The sequence below is a fragment of the Urocampus carinirostris genome, chromosome 6 (assembly GCF_059441175.1).
Source record: "Urocampus carinirostris isolate Australia breed hairy pipefish chromosome 6, RoL_Ucar_1.0, whole genome shotgun sequence".
Taxonomy (NCBI): Eukaryota; Metazoa; Chordata; class Actinopteri; order Syngnathiformes; family Syngnathidae; genus Urocampus; species Urocampus carinirostris.
In genome coordinates, this window is record NC_142354.1 from 21,060,001 (window position 1) to 21,081,038 (window position 21,038).

At 39.2% G+C, this 21,038-nt stretch overlaps 1 protein-coding gene across 6 annotated transcripts in view; it reads left to right on the forward strand.

Annotated features, from left to right (window-relative positions):
* The window catches only part of wnk2 (WNK lysine deficient protein kinase 2), a 61,300-nt gene that overhangs the window by 14,411 nt on the left and 25,851 nt on the right, over positions 1–21,038 (forward strand). For 3 of the 6 annotated variants that reach the window (XM_088338227.1, XM_088338228.1, XM_088338230.1), the window contains exons 3-12: positions 3,193–3,365; positions 3,462–3,682; positions 5,699–5,856; positions 8,432–8,520; positions 10,536–10,755; positions 12,975–13,233; positions 14,039–14,316; positions 17,910–18,032; positions 20,235–20,336; positions 20,480–20,818. In XM_088338227.1, the coding sequence (XP_088194353.1) occupies positions 3,193–3,365; positions 3,462–3,682; positions 5,699–5,856; positions 8,432–8,520; positions 10,536–10,755; positions 12,975–13,233; positions 14,039–14,316; positions 17,910–18,032; positions 20,235–20,336; positions 20,480–20,818 (1,962 nt within the window). The remainder of the gene's footprint in view (positions 1–3,192; positions 3,366–3,461; positions 3,683–5,698; positions 5,857–8,431; positions 8,521–10,535; positions 10,756–12,974; positions 13,234–14,038; positions 14,317–17,909; positions 18,033–20,234; positions 20,337–20,479; positions 20,819–21,038) is intronic. The other 3 variants (XM_088338231.1, XM_088338229.1, XM_088338233.1) reach the window with 3 other exon arrangements.

The window sequence follows — 21,038 nt, forward strand, 5'->3', positions numbered from 1 at the left end:
GGCTGATGTCAATGCCCACCATGTCGTGTTATGTTGTATACGTGCGAAAATACGGGTCTGATCTGTTCACTGCTGTTGTTATCCGACACATCAGAAGCTCACCCTCAACTTGAGCTCCAGGCAATTCACTAGCTACTTAAGTATGTTCTAAGAGTGATGTAAAAGGTTATATTATCCCTTCTCTAGGCAAGTCAAGCCATTTTTATTTGTATAGCCCTCAATCACAAAGAGTCTCAAAGGGCTGCACAGGTTATTGCACAGACTATTATGACACCATCCCCTGATCTGAAACCAACATGAGGGCAAGGAAAAACTCAAAAACCCTAACACTCGGAAAATGAAGAAACCTTGAGAAGGGACCGCGCATGAGATCCTCCCCCGGCCAGGATGACCAGGCATCAATGGATGTTGCAATAACAAACAATACACATATATTTTCAACAGGAAATATAAATCATTCATAAGCTATAGAATATAAGTGTGTTTTAAGCCATTATCTAAACATCTCTACTCACCTAAATAATGAAGCCGTCTGAAACAACACTGCTGGTGTCATGCGGTTACTGATAATAGAATATAAAAGAAAATAGCAAATACCACAAGGGAAAAATGTTCCTCTATTGGTAAATAAGTTTGCTAATTTCCGGTATTATCTTGATTATATTATGTATAATATTTCTTATTTTACTATATGACTTTGTTTACTATAAAATAATATATATAATACAACTACACTACTGATTTTAAGATCTGTTTTCTCATTCTTAAGCATATTGTATATTATTAGATATCACATATGTTAAAGGGTATGTAATATGGCAGATTGGAGATGATTTAGCACCTATTTTCTTTTTTTTTGGGGGGGTAAAACGAACAACTTCCAAAGTTAGCAACATTTTCTACAGGCAAATCCGACAATTCTGATAATTCAAAGAATCTGATTTTTCAAATCTTATTTGAGAAAATGGTTCATAATAAAGCATTTTCTGTCACGGTTGCCGTGGCGCCCAATTGGCGCCAGCTGCGGCTTATTGACAGATTGGCTTCCCTTCTATTTAAGCTCAGTACTCTCACTCACCCTTTGTCAGTGCGTCAAAAAACCTTTGCACCCACAAGACGTGGATTTTGACTCTGTCCGGTATCCCGTTTGTGGATCCTGTTCGGCATTGATCCCGTCTGTTTTGTCTTGTTTTGATTTTGATCTCCGGTCTCCAGTGTCTTGTATCGTGCCCATCATTCTCGTCCTGTCTGATATCTGTCTCCAGTCTCCTATAACTGTTATCAATCTTTTCAATCCTGTTCTGTCCAGTATCGACATCATCTGTCCGGTATTGGCCTGTGTAACTGGTATCGATCTTTTTGGTCTCTTTCTTTCTGTTGTTCCATGCCAGACTTCTGTTTTTCTTCTTTTGCCCAGCGATCTCCGAATCACTGGCGTTTTGTGTTAACGTGCATGACCGCTCCATTTCCCGTAAATAAAGCTTGTGTGAGAAAACGTCACACATTTGGGTTCTCTTACTGTTTCGGTTCTTGACAATTTTATATATTTTATTGTATTTCAAAGATGTTTCTATATGATCATATTGTATCACATCATATTCAATGGTGTTTTAGGATTTCATATATTTCACTGTGGTATCTCTATGGTATATTCTAATTCTAATATATTTTTGAAATAAAGTAAGATTTTTCATTTTTTTGTCTTCAGCGATACCGCTTTATTAATTTTTTTCCTGGACCATGCTCATATCTTAAATTTCTCATATCTCGAGCGAATATCCCCAGTACAAAATAACTGAAAACCAATTAATTGTTCCCAGCCTCCAAAAAGCATCTGCGCAACTTTTAGAAGCTTTAATAGTGTCTGATTACAAAAAAATATATGTTTAAATAGTAATTACACAAGCAAATTAAAGTAATAAGATAAAAAAAATGATCATTTTCATGTTTCATTCTGTGTGTAGTGTGGGTGTGGGTACCCCTAACCACTAGGCTTGTAGGGGCATAATTTCCTCTGGTGTGTCTTGGGAATGTACAGCCTGGTGGCTCCCATCCTTCTCCAGGCCAACATACATAAGTGTTAATTTAGCTTTATTTTCCCTCTTTCTATGTAATTCATAATAATACATAATAAACGGTAATGCAACATATGGATTTAACAACTTGAAGAGCCATTTGGGAGCTGGAAGGCTTGGCCAAGCCGGTTATTTAAAAAGAGTCGGAATTCCCATCTTATCAACGGACCATTCAAGTTAGATTTAAGTTATTGAACTCACAGCACGGCGGCGCAGTGGTTAGCGCTTGTGCGGCACAGTTAATGTCTCGGGAACCTGTCGTGGGTTCAAATCCAGCTCCAGACTTCCTGTGCGGAGTTTGTATGTTCTCCCCGTGCTTGCGTGGGTTTCCTCCGGGCACTCCGGTTTCCTCCCACATTCCAAAAGACATGCATTTCAGGTGAATTGGCCGGTCCAAATTGTCCCTAGGTGTGAATGAGCGAATGAGCTGTCTGTCCCTGTGTGCCCTGCGACTGGCTGGCAACCAGTTCAGGGTGTCCCCTGCCCACTGCCCGGAGATGGCTGGGATGGGCTCCAGCCCCACCCGCGACCCTAATGAGGAGAAGCGGTACGGCGAATGAGATGAGATGAGATGAGACTTTCCGGTGTTTCCTGCTGATTGTTTTTTATAATGTCGTTTACTGTTTCTTTTTGTTACACTTCAAGTGTGGTATAAATCTGTTGCTGGTGAAGTGCAATAAATATTCCAAGATTCTATAACACAACAACCTGTTTGTTCTTCTCGATTCAACTGACTCCTAAACTTACTTTTGACTTGCACCTTCTTTTTAAAGTAAGAGAAAAATACTTTCCCCTCTAAATAGTTACTTTTATTATATAGTAATTCAACTACTAACTCAGTTACTTCTTGGAAGAAATAGTGAATAACTAACTAATTACTTTTTTAAAGTAACGTGCCAAACACTGGTTAACTGCTGCACTACGGGAACAGATTTGATAGTAGGGTAGCTTTAAATGATTGCTGTGGTATCATTCTATAATCTCATCCCTTCATTTTAGATCTTGTTTTTGTTGTTTTACCTTCTCTTCAATGTATTCCTCGAGTGAGAAAAAAAACCCCTAAAACGGGCAGAAGAATCTTGTTTTTGTCCCTAATTGTTTTCTTCATGTTCCTAAGGAGCGGAAACTGTCGAAAGTGGAGAGGCAGAGGTTCAAGGAGGAAGCAGAGATGTTGAAAGCCCTCCAACACCCTAACATCGTGAGATTTTATGACTTCTGGGAGTCGCCATTGAAAGGAAAAAAGTGTATTGTTCTGGTGACAGAGCTCATGACATCAGGGACACTTAAAACGTGAGTTCAAAATGCTCCACTGTGATGAAGGTTCACCTTGATGGTGTTCAATCATCTCCAGTCTTCACCAGGAATACGTGAAATGTCTCCTTCCAGGTACTTGAAGCGCTTCAAGGTGATGAAGCCCAAAGTTCTTCGGAGCTGGTGCCGACAGATCCTGAAGGGTCTTCATTTTCTCCACACTAGGACGCCCCCCATCATTCACAGGGATCTCAAATGCGACAACATCTTCATCACGGGTCCTACCGGCTCTGTCAAGATCGGCGATCTGGGTTTGGCCACTCTGAAGAGGGCGTCCTTCGCCAAAAGTGTTATCGGTTAGCTACTCGCTCTCACTTTTGTTAAATTTGCAAGTAGTATCATGGTATGCATAGGTGTCAAGAATGCAAGAATCGTCTGACCAACTGATCAGTGCAACGCTAATATTTAAAACAAATTCAAGTGTTAACTTAAAATGACTTAACATTATTTTAAGAATGTTTTTAAAGTACAGTGGTATCTCTATTTATGAATTCATTTTGTTCTGGGTGTCGTTTCATAAACTGAAAACTTAGTAAGTAAAGACTATATTGAATGTAAATGTGCTAATCCGTTCCAAGTCCAGCAAGACCACAATATATTTTTTTAGGAAATCATAAAAGAGCATCAGACCATGAAACAAATAAGCGTTAGAATTAGATTACAGCACAATAAACATAAAACGAGATGAACATTATGTGAAAAAAAACAAAGGATAAAGGAAATAATTAAAATGTTCATTTACCTTTTTGCCTGGCATTTCTTGAAAAACTGATCAAACGACGTCTGCTTTTTATGGCTTTTGACAATCTGTTGGAAATGCGCACAGTAGACGGTGCCATAGCTACACTTTTCAATGCTCAGGGTGATTCTTTTCCACAAATTTCGAGACCTCATGGAATTTTGCTGAAATATCTTTTCATTTGGGCTGATTCAATATTCATCCTCCTCCCCGCCATCTGGACGGAACCCCTCCTCCTTGTCGTTTCTGAACTCTGATGGTGACACGAAGAGCATGTTTCATTGCACGCAGCCTATTTGTTTGCGTTCGATAAAATCTGGGAGAGCTGAACAGCAGCGCGTACTGTACTATATTTTTGACTACATATCCTGAAATGCCTTTGTTACTAGAAGCAATATTTTCCTGTTCAGGTACTTCGTAACTTGAATCTTTCGTATGTAGAGACATTCTAAAGTAGAGGTACCACTGTACATGACTGCAAGAACTGATACATTTACTGTATGTCGCATATACTTTCGGCCCCTGAGGAAGTTTTATTTGGTCCCGTAGATTACCTAAAATTAAAAAAAATCAAAGAGTTTGTCAATAAGCTTAACAATAAACACAAATAGATTGAAATGTTTGCTATACACATGCCAATATGTAAGATACTTTATTTATAAAGTGCAAAAAAGACAACATTTCAGGAGAATGCAAGTAGTGTGTTGGATGAAATGAAATGATCTGCATTTATATAGCGCTTTTCAAGTCAATGAAGACTTCCCAAAGCGCTTTACAATGTGCTTCACACCTACCCATTCACACACACTCACACACCAATAGCGGCGGTGCAGCCATGCAAGGCGCCAACCTGCTTATTGGGGGTATTAGGGATTCAGTGTCTTGCCCAAGGATACTTAGACATATAACACTTAGGACCCGGGAATCGAACCTGTGATCTCTTGATCCCCAGACTACCTACTGAGCTAATGCTGTCCCAATCAAAAGATCAAGTACCTCGTGCATTTTTAAAGTTTTTATCCTTCTGCACATGTGTACCTTTTTCATTTGTTTTACTTGCACTGAAAGGAGAATCACTCCAAGACAATAAAGGTCATTCATTCATTCATTCATTCATTCATCAAAATACGGTCTTAAAGCGCCCTCTGCTGGCCCAAAGTGCTACAACAAGTTAATAGCTGGACCAATAGTAAGTCACTCAACAAAATGTGCTCTCGGGTTGCCCTCTGCTGGTTCAAAAAGGTACAACAACATAACAACAAAATTCAATGCACTCCTATTTGTAATGACTAAATGTGCCGAGTGGTGCATACTTCGCACGACACAACGAAATGATGATGAAATTTGTTGCCCACACTTTAAATGCCCAATTGTATCGATTTGTTGCTGCAGCCCTAGTTTGATCAGTCCGGCCCTCGGTTTCTAGCCCCTCGTGTATGTGGTAAATAACGAGAACCTTTTCAAATAAAACCATAATTTTAACATGATGCCCCACAACATTCACTCTTTTGATCGATATATCACTTTGCTATCAAGCGACGGCTTGAAAAGGAACTTGCTTTTGATTGTCCAGGAACACCGGAGTTCATGGCACCCGAGATGTACGAGGAACATTACGATGAATCTGTGGACGTCTACGCTTTTGGCATGTGCATGCTGGAGATGGCCACCTCGGAATATCCTTACTCTGAGTGTCAGAACGCTGCGCAAATCTACCGCAAAGTCACCAGTGTGAGTTTTCACTTAGCTTTATAACCAACTAAGTCTATTGATATTTTCTCTTCGAGCAAATTTGTTTGTGAAATTCAATATAAACGCAGTTGGAACATCAGGTTCACTTTGAGTCTCTGTAGTTAGTCTTATTCCTTGGGCTTTTTAGCACACATTTTTAGTTGCATTTCATAATACTGTTACCAAGGTCCCCGCAGATCCTTGAAAAGTCTTAATATGGAATAAATTCATTACTCTAAGCATAATTGGCATTAAAATGTCTTAAATCTGGCCTTAAATCTGGCCTTAAATCTGGCGGCGAAGTGGTCAGCACGTCTGCAGCAGTTTTCAGGTCATTGTATCATATCCAGCTACCAGCCTTCCTGTGCGGAGTTTGCATGTTCTCCCTTTGCTTGCGTGGGTTTCCTCCGGGCACTCAGGTTTCCTCCCATATTCCAAAGATATGCATGTCATGTTAATTGGCCAGTCCAAATTGTCCCTAGGTGAGAATGAGCGAGCGAATTGTCTGGCGACTGGCTGGCAACCAGTTCAGGGTGTCCCCTGCCCGCTGCCCGAAGATGGCTGGGATGGGCTCCAGCACCCCCGCGACACTGCTGAGGATAAGCGGTGCAGATATTGGATGGATGGATGTCTTAAATCCAATTTTCGAAAGTCTTAAAAATGTTAACATTTTAATAAGCTTTATATTTGTTTAAGCTAAAAAAAAAACAAGTCGTTTTCCATGCATCATGATAAAATTGCTTCACGAATGTAGCAGAAAAGGTCTATGGAATTAGTAGTTATCTGCCAGTTTTGACTGAGGATGCATGATCTACTGCAAACATCCATTTATCTATATTTTTCCATGTCTTAAACTTTAGAGAGTGTTGTTTTTCAGATGAAAAGCTTTCAACTGGACCGAAATGTGATTTAAAAAAAAAAAAGATGTTTGTGGTGTTTTTTAAGTGTTTTTTTGTTTGTTTCAATTGTGTTTTTTTGATTGATTGATTTCAAAAGACCTGAAAAAAAGTATTGAAGGGCAATTACCTCTTGTGCAGTCCCTTCTCAAGGTTTCTTCATTTTCTCCATGTTGAAGTTTTTGAGTTTTTCCTTGCCCTCATGTAGGTTTTTAGATCAGGGGATGGTGTCATAATAGTCTGTTGTTTGCAATAATCTGTGGTCTGTGCACAAGGTTGGTAGGGTTACTTTAACTGGATTACTTCCAATTACTTTTGGATTACTCCAATACCAAATATGCTAATAAAAGACAAAAGAAAGTAAATATGAATAAAATGATGACTCACAACACGTGGTAAGCTTTCTCTCCTGGCTTTGATCTCTTTGATCTCCGGCAAAACTAACATAAAATGCGACAGAAACAAAATGAAAATAAATCCAAACAGCTTGCCAACATCTTTTTTGCCGTTCCATGTATTCCGTTACTCCCCAAGCCTGCACAAAATTTAGTAATTTTATTCATATTTAGTTTCTTTTGTCTTTTATTAGCATATTTGGTATTGGAGTAATCCAAAATTAATTGAAAGTAATCAAGTTAAAGTAACCCTACCCAACCCTGTATGTGCAGCCCTTTGAGACTCTTTGTGATTAAGGGCTATACAATTAACATGACTTGACTTGACTTGAATTTAAGTTGACTTAAACTGTAGGTACCCTGAGTCACATCCAGAGGTCAAATAATCCACGGCGTCCCTTTTAATACATATTATAAAAAATGTTGAATTTAAACTGAATTTAAAATAGCTTGAACCTATGAAAAATACACTTGAAATAAGCACATTTTTGTGCCAATTGGCTAAGAATTCATTTTTTTGCAGTGAAGAGTAGGACTGCACCTAATTTTAATACTTGTCGACCAATAAAAAATATAAAATAATTAGTCGAAGAATCAGATAATTATTATTTTAACTGAAGGCAAATGAGTACAATGACAAATGCATCTTTTATTGAACACTGCCCTTTTAAACAAACGACGTTTGTTCTTCAAACTTCATGCATTTAATTTCAAATAGGTTCAGGCACAGTCTGGCATAACGCTCAAGCTCTCTTTAGCAAGATATATGTGCATAAAATGTACAAGTATGTCACCAGAACCGTATTGGCTTGAACGTTACTTGAATCTTACCGAGGCGAGTCAGACTTTTGTTCAACTGTCCGACATGATTTTTAAATGTTCATGTGTCACAGAGGTACTGCCATGATATGAGAGTTCTGCTTTGCAAGTAGTCTTTTTAATCACCGTATCCAGGCCCAACTGTTCCCAAACTCAAGAAGTTAATTATTTATCTGCCGAACCTTTGTCGAAAACATATCCATTGATTGTAACCGAAACTTTCATTGTTTAGCATTAAGATCAGTTTTCCCTATTGTCTACATTTGTCACAGTACTGTGACCTTCATCAATTACACCAGAATGGACATGAGGGTATCTTTAATAAATTTGTTTTATCAACCATAGCAAGACTTTTATATTTCAAAAGCTTAAAAGTAGTGTCCCCACAAATGAACATTTAGATCCATAAAGAGTACATTCTTGTTGTCTTGTTAGTTGATTCCTTCACTTGTGTCTCTCTCCCAGGGGGTAAAACCTGCCAGCTACAGTAAAATTGACGACCCAGAAATTAAGGAGATAATCGGGGAGTGCATATGCCACCGACGGGAGGAAAGGTAAGTGTGTTGTGAAGTGTAAGCTGCAGTTTTTAAAAAACAGTACTTAGTTACAGTTTCTACTTACTTTGTTTGAATAGTAATTCAGCTAGTCCCTAGATTACTGTCACCAAAAAGTAGCGCATTACTCTGAAAGAAACTATCCAGTTACAAATTACCGTATGTACTTGAATAGAAGCCGACCCCTTAAAACTACTAGCCACATATTAAGAGGAAAAAGAAGACAATGTGTACACTAACCTTTAAAAGTGGAACAGCCTTCATATTTCTTGGCTTGTGCAATCTTGAGAGTTTGCAAATGAACACTTAGCCGAAACACTCCATATCCATTTTGTCTCTGCGCTTCAAACCATTTGAAGTTTTCTTTCTTTCTACACTGGCATTGTTTATTGCAAAAATGATTTTGCAAATCAAAATAACACAGCACACTTACTGTAAATTCTGTGTTCAAGTTTGCACCTTTGATTTCCTGTTAGTTTTTTTTCCTGTATAAGCCACGCCCTCCCTCTCCACGCGCTGGATTTTTATTTGAAAGAAAAACCATTCTATTCTTCAAACTTTGCTTTTATCGAAGAAAGGAAACTTTTTAGCCACCCCAAACTTTTGAACAGTAGCTTATACCATAGGGAGAATATCTTCATGAATAAAAATTCAGCAGTCTCGTCCTCAGTGCTAGAGATGGCGCCACAATAACTATATTTTGTGGTACTTTGTAGGTCATTATAAGCATACCCATCCTCTTAAAAATGTTGCTTACAGTTCAAAGGTTGTATGTGACATTATGAATTATGCATACCTGTCAAGCTCCACGGCTCCATGCCCGTACAAACTGTCGTATTTTCCTGTACAAAATACAAAATAATCGTACAACCATATTTTTTTTTTTTCTGAATGATGCATGATGGGAAATCCCCAGGCGGCAGACGCATGTGACAAATTTGCGTTTTTCCGTACAGATTTCCTTGTACGTCGCACTCGTCTTAAAATGCATAAAAAGCGTACTTTGTACGGCAAAACCGTACAGGTTGACAGGTATAATTATGTAGGGGTGTCCAGCTTTCAGAGAACATTGTTATTCATGATTCACATTTAGTGAGTAGCGGAGTTATGTATCATGAAGTAATGGCCATAAACAAAACTTTATTAATAACAAGTTCCAATACTCATGGTTCATACAAGTACTCAAATTTTAATATTATGTTTTAAAAGGTTGAATAGTCCTTGACCTTTGGGTCAAGTGCTTGTAAATGCTTGAAATTGTGGCCATTTTTATCAGCAAATCTGTTTAAGGATGACACAGACACTGCTTTCCGGTGGCTTTGTTTTGCTATTGCATTTTTTCTTCACTGCAGCTAGCATTAGTTTGTACAGCATTGTCCTATAAAGCATTTTGCGCCCAAAAGCACAGGAACGTGCTATACTTAAAGAGAGTATTACGAAATGTGAATTAATGCAAGGATTACGTATCAAATGTGGACCTTTATTATGGGCCATGCAAAAATTAAGGTAGCGTTTCCTAATAGTAAATTATAATGGGAGGAAATTAAAATGTAAGCTACATATTACGGTCATTTTTACCTAACACCTACATGGGAGAGATTTATCTTAAAAACAGATATATTTGCGAATGACTTAAGATCTAAAAATCGCATATGTAAAATGCAGATATATTTGGAATTTGCAATAAACATCACACTGGATTATTTTCTCTTAATAGTACTAAATACATTTTAAAAATTGCTTTGAAAGTCCTTAAAAAGTGCTTGAATTTGGCCATGAAAAGGTTTACGAACCCTGAATATTCATTACCGTGAAAAGTAAATGTGTTTTTCTTGGTAGCAACACTGGTTTTGTAACACCTGCAGTCAAACCCAGACCTTATAACCTTAACCCTGTTTCGGTGCGGCGTTATGACGTCAACGCCAGTATTTGGGTGTGACACTTCTCGTGTTTGTGTGCTGTGTGTCGTTCAGTGACCTACAGTAAGAATCTGTTGTCGTGCTCCTTCCCTGCAGGTACTCCATCAAGGACCTTTTGAATCACGCCTACTTTGCAGAAGATACGGGTGTGAGAGTTGAACTCAACGAAGAAGATGACGGGATCAAGTCCTCCATCGCGTTGAAGTTGTGGGTGGAGGATCCCAAAAAGCTGAAGGGAAAGTACAAGGACACGGGCGCAATCGAATTCACTTTTAATTTGGTGGACGAGGACCCAGAAGTTGTTGCGCAAGAAATGGTAAACTCGGTTTGATTCAATAGACTAGTAAGAGTTGCCGTTGTTAATACTTTTATTGTTATGAACTATTACAGTTCTACAAATCACGCTAGTTAATTACGTATAAATTGTGAATGTTTTTTTTCTATCTCATCATTTTATCAAATTTAAACACGAGTAGTTTTTTTTGGTCAGCAATTACACAAAGAGAGTCACAAAAACTAAATATATTCAGATGTATTCTTAATTTTTGACTCATTGCCCTTTTTACTTTTTAAGATGGAAGCCTCATAGTTTAATAAGGTTTTGTAAATGAGTGATAAGAGAGAAGATGGATAGTAATATATTAAAAAAAGAAACGTGGTTTCATTTCCACCCTTCTTAATGAATGTTGGGTTTTATGAATTAATGGAAAAAAATATGTTCCCTCGACAGCACTTGCAGTCAGTAGATTCTGCTTTGACACATATTAATGCAGTGCATAATATGGGCTGTGCTTATCTAACTCATTAAATTGAGACGGTGAATCTCAGTCTCTTAATTAGAAACAAAAATGACAGATAAGCATGATACTTAATGACGATATTTTCCTGTGTATCGTATCAATATATATATATATATATATATATATATATATATATATATATATATATATATATATATTTATATATGGCAGGGGCTACAGGTCTGTTGAAACAAAGACTAAAAGGCGCTGAGACAGTTTCTTCTCTAGGGCCACAAACACCCTAAACAAGCACCCAAAACTGTGAAAAAAATAAATAAATAAACAAATTATATATATATATATATATATATATATATATATATATATATATATATATATATATATATATATATATATATATATAGCACGGCGGCGCAGTGGTTAGCGCATGTGCGGCACAGTTCATGTCTTGGGAACCTCCTGCGTGGGTTCAAATCCAACTCCAGACTACCTGTGCGGAGTTTGTATGTTCTCCCCGTGCTTGCGTGGGTTTCCTCCGGGCACTCCGGTTTCCTCCCACGTTCCAAAAACATACATTTCAGGTGAATTGGCCGGTCCAAATTGTCTCTAGGTGTGAATGAGCGAATGAGTTGTCTGTCCCTGTGTGCCCTGCGATCGGCTGGCAACCAATTCAGGGTGTCCCCTGCCCACTGCCCGGAGATGGCTGGGATGGGCTCCAGCCCCCCCGCGACCCTAATGAGGATAAGTGGTACGGCTAATGAGATGAGATGAGATATATATATATATATATATATATATATATATATATATATATATATATATATATATATATACGTATATATACATATGTATATATATATATATATATATATATATATATATATATATATATATATATATATATATATATATATATATATATATATATATATATATATATATACACTCACTGTAAATTCCGGACTATAGAGCGCACTTGATTATAAGCCGCACCCACCACATTTTAAGAGGAAAACCGATTTTGTACTTACACAAGCCGCACCTGTATATAAGCCGCATGCGCCCACATTAAAAAAATGTAACACAAACACAAAATTAACCCAAACCCGACTTTAAGTCCCGCGATTGAAACTGAATGTCCTTCATTAAACTACACAGTACAAAAATCACAGCCGGCAAAATGAACGGAAAATGATACCGGTCCTTAAGGTTTGATGCAGACCTGCAGAGTCCGGGTCCCGTTGAAAGTAATCCAAGGAAAATAGTGTATATTTCCAAAGGTAAGGGTGGGAAAAATATATATCCACTATTGTCCGCCGCGTCAACAAACAGGTCTCACCTTTGCCCCACTTCCCGTCATCCCGCGTTTGTTACGCCCCTTCTTTTTTATTCGCCCTTGCAAAACATATCAGAATAAGTGTCTAAAATACATACATTAAAAAAATATACAGTTGCAAATACATATTATACATGGTTACACATATTTACAAAGAAAGACGGTACACCGAGAGAGTTTTCAAAGCTTTAATAATAATAATATAACTTTCTTCCCAAACGGTGCCCGTGACAGGGCAGTTAATGGTAGCAACACGCTAGCAACACGCTCGCAACACAGTAAACGGGTCTGTTAAAAAAACATACCGTACTTGTAAAAAATCACAGTAAACCGTCATAGTCTTGCTCATAGTCATTGCACTATTTTTCATTGTGCTAATGCACTGATGCATCTATCTTTATGAATCAGTAATTACAGTGTCTCCTGTCTGTGTCACAGGTGGAGTCTGGCTTTTTTTTGGACTGCGATGTGAAGGTCGTAGGGAAATCAATCCGGGACCGTGTGGCTTTGATCAAGTGGAGGAGGGAGCGCACTGTCTCGCCTGGAATTAGTGAAGCGACCATGAAGAAGACGCAGCAGAACCTCCTGCAGGTGCCCGGACAACCAGGTCCCACGTCGGCTACAACCGAAAACGATGACCAGGAGGGGGAGCAACACAACTTGATCGGTACGGTCCTCGTCGCCCCGTCGGCCACTTGTGAGAATGTCATAAAAGCCTGCTAACAAAACTTTGAATCGTCATCAATTTTTTCAGAATTGAAAATTAACATAAATTCCAGTATACAAGCTGCTACTTATATATTTTAAGCGCTGCAGCTTTGGTGCGGCTTATCCTTTTTTCTCCCACGGCGGCACAGAAGAAAACTGCAAGATATAATACTTAACAGGAGCAAAATGGTCCTCAAGTTATTCAACCGAGTTGATCAGCAGTTATCTTTCAAAAACACTCCACTTCGCTTTCCATATCAACAGCTTCATTGTCGCTAAATTTTCCATTAATCCTCGAGGAACGATAACAATACACTGCAATTTGGTCCATTACCTTGGAAACCGCCATGAAATCAACACAAAAGGACACATCTGTGTTGCATTCTGGCACTATACTCCACAGTATGGTTGCCATTACGCTGTTGTCTAGAAACACAGGGCTTACATTTTACACAACGGCGCCATCATTTGCGTTATCTTTTGGAGTAGTAGTAAAAATTTCCTTGGTTTTGCAATCGCCAACATAAATGGTCACATGAGCCGAAAACATGTGACTCAAACAATTCAAGGCATAACTGAAAACGAGGCTGCTGAAAACTGCGTGAGATCTTTTGGACTCTAATGAGTTCTTAAAACACAATGCGACTAATGAAAAGTCAAAATTGAGTCAATTCAGTTTCGTTCTTAAATTTAAGCTTTTAATTAGATTTTCTCTGTCGTCCAGAATTTAGGGGATTCTTTTTCCTCTGCCCTGCCTATAATTAATCACAGAATTCTTCATGCTTTTTTTACAGCCGATAGTGGTGTGACCTCTACCATGCAACTGGATGATCTCAGCAAACAGCAAAACGGCTCCTACCAGTCGTTGCCCGAGACTTGCTCGGCTCATCCTGTCCGCAGTCCTCTAGCGCAGCAGGAGAATATTCAGCAAGCCACAGCAGAGGACCAGCACGTGCAAGAATCCACACATGCACATCAGGGAGCCTACCAGCAAGCCGCAGGTCAGCTGCATGCTGGGACTTACCAACAACCTGCTGCACAATTGCATCTTGGGCCAGCTGATCCCCAAACAGTAAGTGTTTGCCAAATCTCTTCTCCTTTTTCAATTCTTCCAAGTAGAGGTTGGCTATATGACAAATATGGAATATCACAATTTTTTAAACAAATTTTTGAAAAAAAAAGATACTTTCTCATCCATCCATTATCTGCAGTAGGGTTGCGGGAGTGCTGGAGCCCATCTCAGCTATTTTCCGGCACTGGCCCTTAACTGGTTGATACTTTTTCATGTTTCCCAATACATTTTTTTTTTCATGTTAAGCTAACAGCAAGCTTTCCAAAAGGGGTTTCAATTCAATTAGTGCAACATTTTGTAAAGATATGGATGGGTAATCATTCGACACCACAGGAAATTTATGTACGAGATTATGTGGTTTTTAAAGATAAAAAAAAGAAGAAGAAACATTTTCAGTTTTTTTGCATAGAGGACTGCACAGAAACTTCCAGGTCACAATTTAAAGGCATCAAAATGCTGCTCCCATACACTAAAAGCTGCCACTGAAATATTTCCCCCCCCCCCCAAAATTCTGCGGCTATGGTATCTGCACTTGCTGCTTCCCTAGGTTGTACCATTGCATTTATGCAGGTCCATTTCGAGCACTCAGTCCTCCAGTGATAAAGCTTGGAAATTCTCATTACCTGGATTTCCTATCGTATGTCAGGCAAGATCCTTACTTGAAAGACATCCCTTATCTCGAATTTCTCGTAACTAGAGTAGCTTCTATATAGAGGGGCCCCTGTACTTATTAAACACACATTAAAAAGAACACATTCTGTTATCAATTTAGATTACATTAGCTGTCTTGACAATTTGAATGTTAAAAAATAAAACTTCAGTTGGGTAGTACATTTTTAAAAGTATTTTCATTGAGATTATTATAATTTTTTTAATGAACAGTGATTGTTGGCCAACAAAAGGTTGAGAAACACTGCTTCAGACCATTTAATGATTTATTTCTGTTTTTCCCATTGAAGTCTCATACCTATCAATCCTAGCTATTTGCTCCCCTTAACAATCATTGCAATTTATCTTATTAGGTAACTTAAAATTAGTTTTACCTGGTTATATCAGTATCAGAAATTATTTTCCCCCCATTTTATTAACACTCCACTTATTGAAACATGAATATTTTGTTTGTTTGTTTGTTTGTACATGATTCAATTGTTTTTTTGTTTGTACATGATTCAAATTGAATCTTTTCTTCCGGCGCCGTCACGAATGGCAGCCACTCCAGCAGCTCCCGTGTTATTTTCGATTGTTCTCGATTGTTCTCAGCTCAGGGATGCTGCTGGAAATGTGAATTTCCCTTCGGGGATGAACAAAGTATCTATCTATCTATCTATCTATCTATCTATTACGCGTTAATATACGTTATAAACACAACACTGCACCTATTTACTCACAGCAAGCAGACAACTGTAAAAAATCGCACTATAAGGCACACCTCATTATAAGCCTCACCCAGTACATTTTTAGATGAAAAAATATTTTGAACATACAGTACTTAAGCCACACCTGATTATAAACCGCATGTGCCCATATTGGAACATGACATATTTACTAGGAAAGATGGTAGATAGAAAGTTTCAATAATATACAGTACCTCAATCCCATAACGTTACGACGGGCTGTGGGTGGTCCGGACTTTTGATAAACAAATACGTGTCCGTACGATGTCACCAGTCACTAAAATATGTCATGCCACAAATCATTGGAAAGCTTAAACTCAAGATATGATCACCATTTGAAAATATACTCATCGGAGAAAAATCACAATCAGTCTGGAACAAGATTCCTGAAAACTATATATAAAGCCATTACGTCTTCATCTTGAAAATCCGCGGAAATGGTTTTGTTACATCAAGGATAATCCATAGAATCCAACCGTGTAAAACATTTCCCCAAAACACACGATAAATAGGAATCCGCCTCAAAAATCTCAGCTTCATTTGACGTTTTTTCCTGTAATTTGTTTGATTCATCACATTATTCCTCGTAAAATTATTCCCAATGTGGTAGTTAGCCCTTCCCTTTTTATTGACAGCTTTTCCATGATGAAGGTTTTCTCATTCTAGTTTTATTCATGCATAAAGCGCCAAGTTACATTAAACTTTTCATTGACACATAAATTTCATCTGTCTCACTCTAACCTTTACTGCTCGGGCGCCCCTAGCGGCCGTTAGAAAGAGTGCATAAATTAGCCGCATTATTGCATAAGCCGCAGGGTTGAAATCTTTGGAAAAAAGTCGCGACTTATAGTCAGATTTTTTCGTTATATAGAATGCATATAACGTATAAAATGTTATGAAAACGTTGATGTATATGAAGTCTGAAGAACTGTATGAAGTCATATCAGCCACACCTCACAAAAATCAACTTTGATTTAAGTATAAGAGATGTTTATGTCCTTTCCTAAAATTCTGTCTGATTAGCCCCACTGCAGTTACCCCTTTGTAAGACACGACATCACCAATAAGGGTGCTGTGTGCCCAAGACATGGATGCGCAACCCAGGTTGCGATGTGCTCTCAAAACAAGGACGGACTCTTTCCTAGCCGTTCCCGAAGCTCGTCTTTGTCTTCTGCACTTCTGTCCCCTCATTATTTTTGTCATCGTGACTCAGCGAGTCCTCGTGCATTGTCACCTCTCCTTCCCCTGACGCCACCTCATTGCCACTGCGGGACTCTCCTAAGGACCAAGAGAAGCGATTCCCTGGGACACGCCCATTTTCACTCTTTGTCCACATCTTCCCCAAATACGTCAACCTTTGGACCCACCTGTCCAAAATCATTTAAACTTTGCTCCCCATCATTGATCATCCCGTCAAATGCTGAGCGTTGCACAACTCTATTTGAAGACGGAGATATTGGTTTTCTTAACCACTGTCTCCATCACATCGTCGGGCGTAGGACAAGTACACCCGCACTTTGCGCTAACTGTCATGCATCCCATTTTTTGGACAAAGGTCAAAGCTTTAAAGTCCCTTTGTTGTCTCGTAATCCCGGTCTGGACGAAAGGCTGCACTTACTAAGATGTCACAGCAAAGGAAGAACGGATACGCCGGTAGGTTGGAGAAAGGAGCTGTCGGGCAAACTCCGTTACTGCGGCAGCCTGCTGCATTTTTTATGACCCCCTTAAGCTGCTTTTTTTTTTTTTTTTGCAAGAACCTTCGTAAGAACGTAGACTAAACAGCTTTTGTCCCTGCTTACCCCAAATTAAGTCTTCCTTTAAAATAGGCTGAGCTAGGTCACAAATAAACTGAGTTATACTACTGCAATTTTCCTTGCTCTGTTCTATTTTACATTCCCAAGATGATTTTTTTTCTGCAAGAACCTCTGTCGGAATCTAGACTTAACAGTTTTGTCCCTGCTTACCCCGAATAAAGCATTCATTTGAAATAGGCTGAGCTAGGTCACAAATAAACTGAGTCATACTACTGCAATTTCCCTTGTCCCTCCCGTCTTGGATTCCCGCCCAAAAAGATATGCTACCTCTTGCCTGCATCAGAGTATTTTGACCTTGAGCTTGAGTTCACAATGGCAACACAAACACTTTGGTGTAGTGCGTCGTTATGTAATTTATGTGGGGTGTCATATTTGTTCCTGACAGACAGCTTCTGCTCCATCCACGCCGGCTCCCTTTACGCAGCACATTAGACAAACGGCACAGAGCTTCCCGACCGCAGCAACTAACGTGCAGACTCAGATTGTCCCTCAGCCTGGCCAGGATCAGGTACTTTTTATGGCTTTTCATTGTTATTGCGTGTCTAGTGTATTATTGTGGGCACAGCACAAAAAGAAAACCACATCACGCACTATTTTTTTCCAAAGTTACCGGACACCAGGGCAGACAACTCTGAAAAGTTGCCTGCCCAGCCCAAAAGTTGCCTGCCCCATTTTTCACAACTTGAAACACAGTAAGACAACTAATTGCAAAAAAAACCCCATTGTTGCAAAGTATTAAGGATTAATATTCAGAATATATAACAGAACAACACTTTAAAATTAAGTTTGTTATAAATCTACTTATAACATTCGTTGCATGTACATGTCATCACTGTTTTCCATCTGCCATCAGTATGTACCTGTATTGACTCATCTTCAGTCATGCAATGTTTGCGATGCGTCGTCTGCTACAAACCACGTGAACTCCTCTTTCCACGATGCTTTTAATGTACGTTTACGTTTCGTAGCGTCATAAATTTTGTTAGTTTCTTTTAAATATTTCTTCTGGGGCTGAGGTTTTGGCTTGATTCCTAATCACTTATCCATTTTTCTTGTGTTCTCTGTGCGTCTATATGCAAATGCACGACCTCATAGCGATCGGGAAAGTCCGGAAACACATAGTTATTCGATGCAGGCTTCTGATTGGCTGCTGAGTATGCAAATTGCCAAACGAACCGAAATTCCGAAATTTCCCAAACGAACGAAGATTTCGAAATTGGAATAAACGTTTTGTCAGGACGGACCAGAACAGAGCAGGAGACCCCAGAGCGTTCGTTACAAGTCTTTTATTTGGGGAAGCGTACAGGGTTAGCGGGAAACGCGATGACCGTCGAACGTCAGCAGCAACGCCGTGAAGACAACTTCGGGACACGTAGCCAATCGTAGCGTGGGACGGAAGCAGGTCGAGTTTACCGGGACTGGAGAGAAGTTCGTAGCAGGTCGGATCGGAGGCAGGCAGAATCAGGTAAACAAGTCAAAAAGACACATGAAAATCAGGCGAGTCAAATGGGGTAAAAAGTAATCCTCCGACGAAGAGGTCTCTGCGTAGCATGCTTAAAAAGGGACCATAAACCAATCAGGAAGCGCATTCCAGCGCGCCAGATGATTACCCCAGGTGGCTCCACTTGGGTAATCATGACACGTTTGGTTTGAAAAAAAACAACATTTTTTTTTTTTCTTGAAAAAGAAAAAGTTGTCGACCACCGGGACAGAGACATTTTGTAAATTGTACGCAAACATAAAAGATGCACGCCCCAGGTGTCCGAGCAGACGTTGTTTCAGACACTGGCAGAAGGAAACAACAAATTTGCACAAAAACAGCTGCACAATACAATCATATTACATAAATATATGCCCAAAGTATAATGGGTGGTTCCTCAAATGTTCGCTGGTTGATAAATGGTAGACAACAAATACAAGACTGGGTTATTTGCTTTGGGAATGATGCCTTACTTTGCGTTATGTAATAGACACATTTAAACCTGCAGGTCATTGTTTGACGCGATGTGAATCATTTTTCTCTTTTGCTTTTCTCAGCATTGTTATTCATGTATAAGACACGTTTTTTTTTTTAAACCAATAAAAAGAACTCAAAGTTTGGGTGCACGCTATGCATTATAAATTACGCTGGTATATACAGCGACTGTATTTGTGCAATAATTGATCAGTGAAAATATATGCCCGACCACACAGGAATCAAATGCAGGTCGCAACAGTGAGAGCACTAAATTCTAACCATTGTGATATTGATGCCATTTGAAAAGGCATAAAATGTTATTTTATTATTACACTATTTTTATTCACCTTACCAGAGACTAATGTTAGAGATTGGAGAAAGCAGAAGGTTGTCCTGCAGGATGTAAAAACCGCAAAAAAAGCACAATGAGAATACAACTCTCCGGTGTATCTGAAGATAAATCGAATTTTTAAGGACGTAAATAATACATTGTAAATTTTATGTTGGTATCGTGTTTATAGTTTACATTGGCAATAAATGATTTTGATCATGGCCGCATGTCTTCAACAATGTTTGCCACTTACAATGCTTAGTTTGAGATGAGAAAAAGGGAAACAAAATGTTATGTCAAAAATTAGGGGGTGCGTGTTATACAAGAGTGTGCTTTATACATAAATGGATACGGATACACCATGGTGGATGTTGTATAATAGTTTACTCCACATGAACTCAATATTTGATGGTCTTTCTCAGCAATTATCTTCCGAGACTGCCCCGCCTGACTTTTCAGTCAATTTTACACAGTCCGCCACCGGTGTTCCACCTCCTCCACTCCCCCTTCACATCGGCACTCAGGTGAGTCATAGGAAGTTGTCGTAAATTGATGCGTAAGCTTGTTTTGTGTACATATTTTTACCGCATGCCACCTGCGTAATAATGTTTCTATTTGAATGGGTGACTCAGTTTATTATGTATACTTTTTCCTTTTTCTTTCCTAGTTTCCCTCACCATATGTTCAAGCAGGGGGCCTCAAGCCCCCTCCTAACTCCCCAGCCCCCTTAACTAGTCCTTATTACTCACCTTTACCTCACCCAACCTGCATCCCCCTCAACCCTCATTGCGCTTTTGGCCCCCTCCAGGCGGCACCTCAGCATGGGGCCCTTCCTGCTACACTCCTTTCCATGAGCATGTCTTTTGCAGTGTCCCAGCAGCAGAGTGGCGCAACTGCCTCCTACCCGAACACTGCTAGCCTCCATTACACTCCCTCCTTACCCCTTCCCCAGGTACAACCCACCCTATACCCCGTCCCCAATCCTGAGAGAGATCTGGCTGAGCAGGTGAATATTTGACTTGTGGTTCTTGGTTTATTTGGGAATGAGCCAATGCGGTGTAGTTTGCTCTTGGTGCAATGCATGCACACGCCGCTAAAACACTTGGGCAAAAATAAACCAAATCAGCTCAAAACGAGATCAATCTATGTAGATCAATCTGATAGACGTTTCTGGGTTGTTTTCTGAGTTTGCTAATACAGAAGGTTTTTGGGCAGTTTTCTTTGAA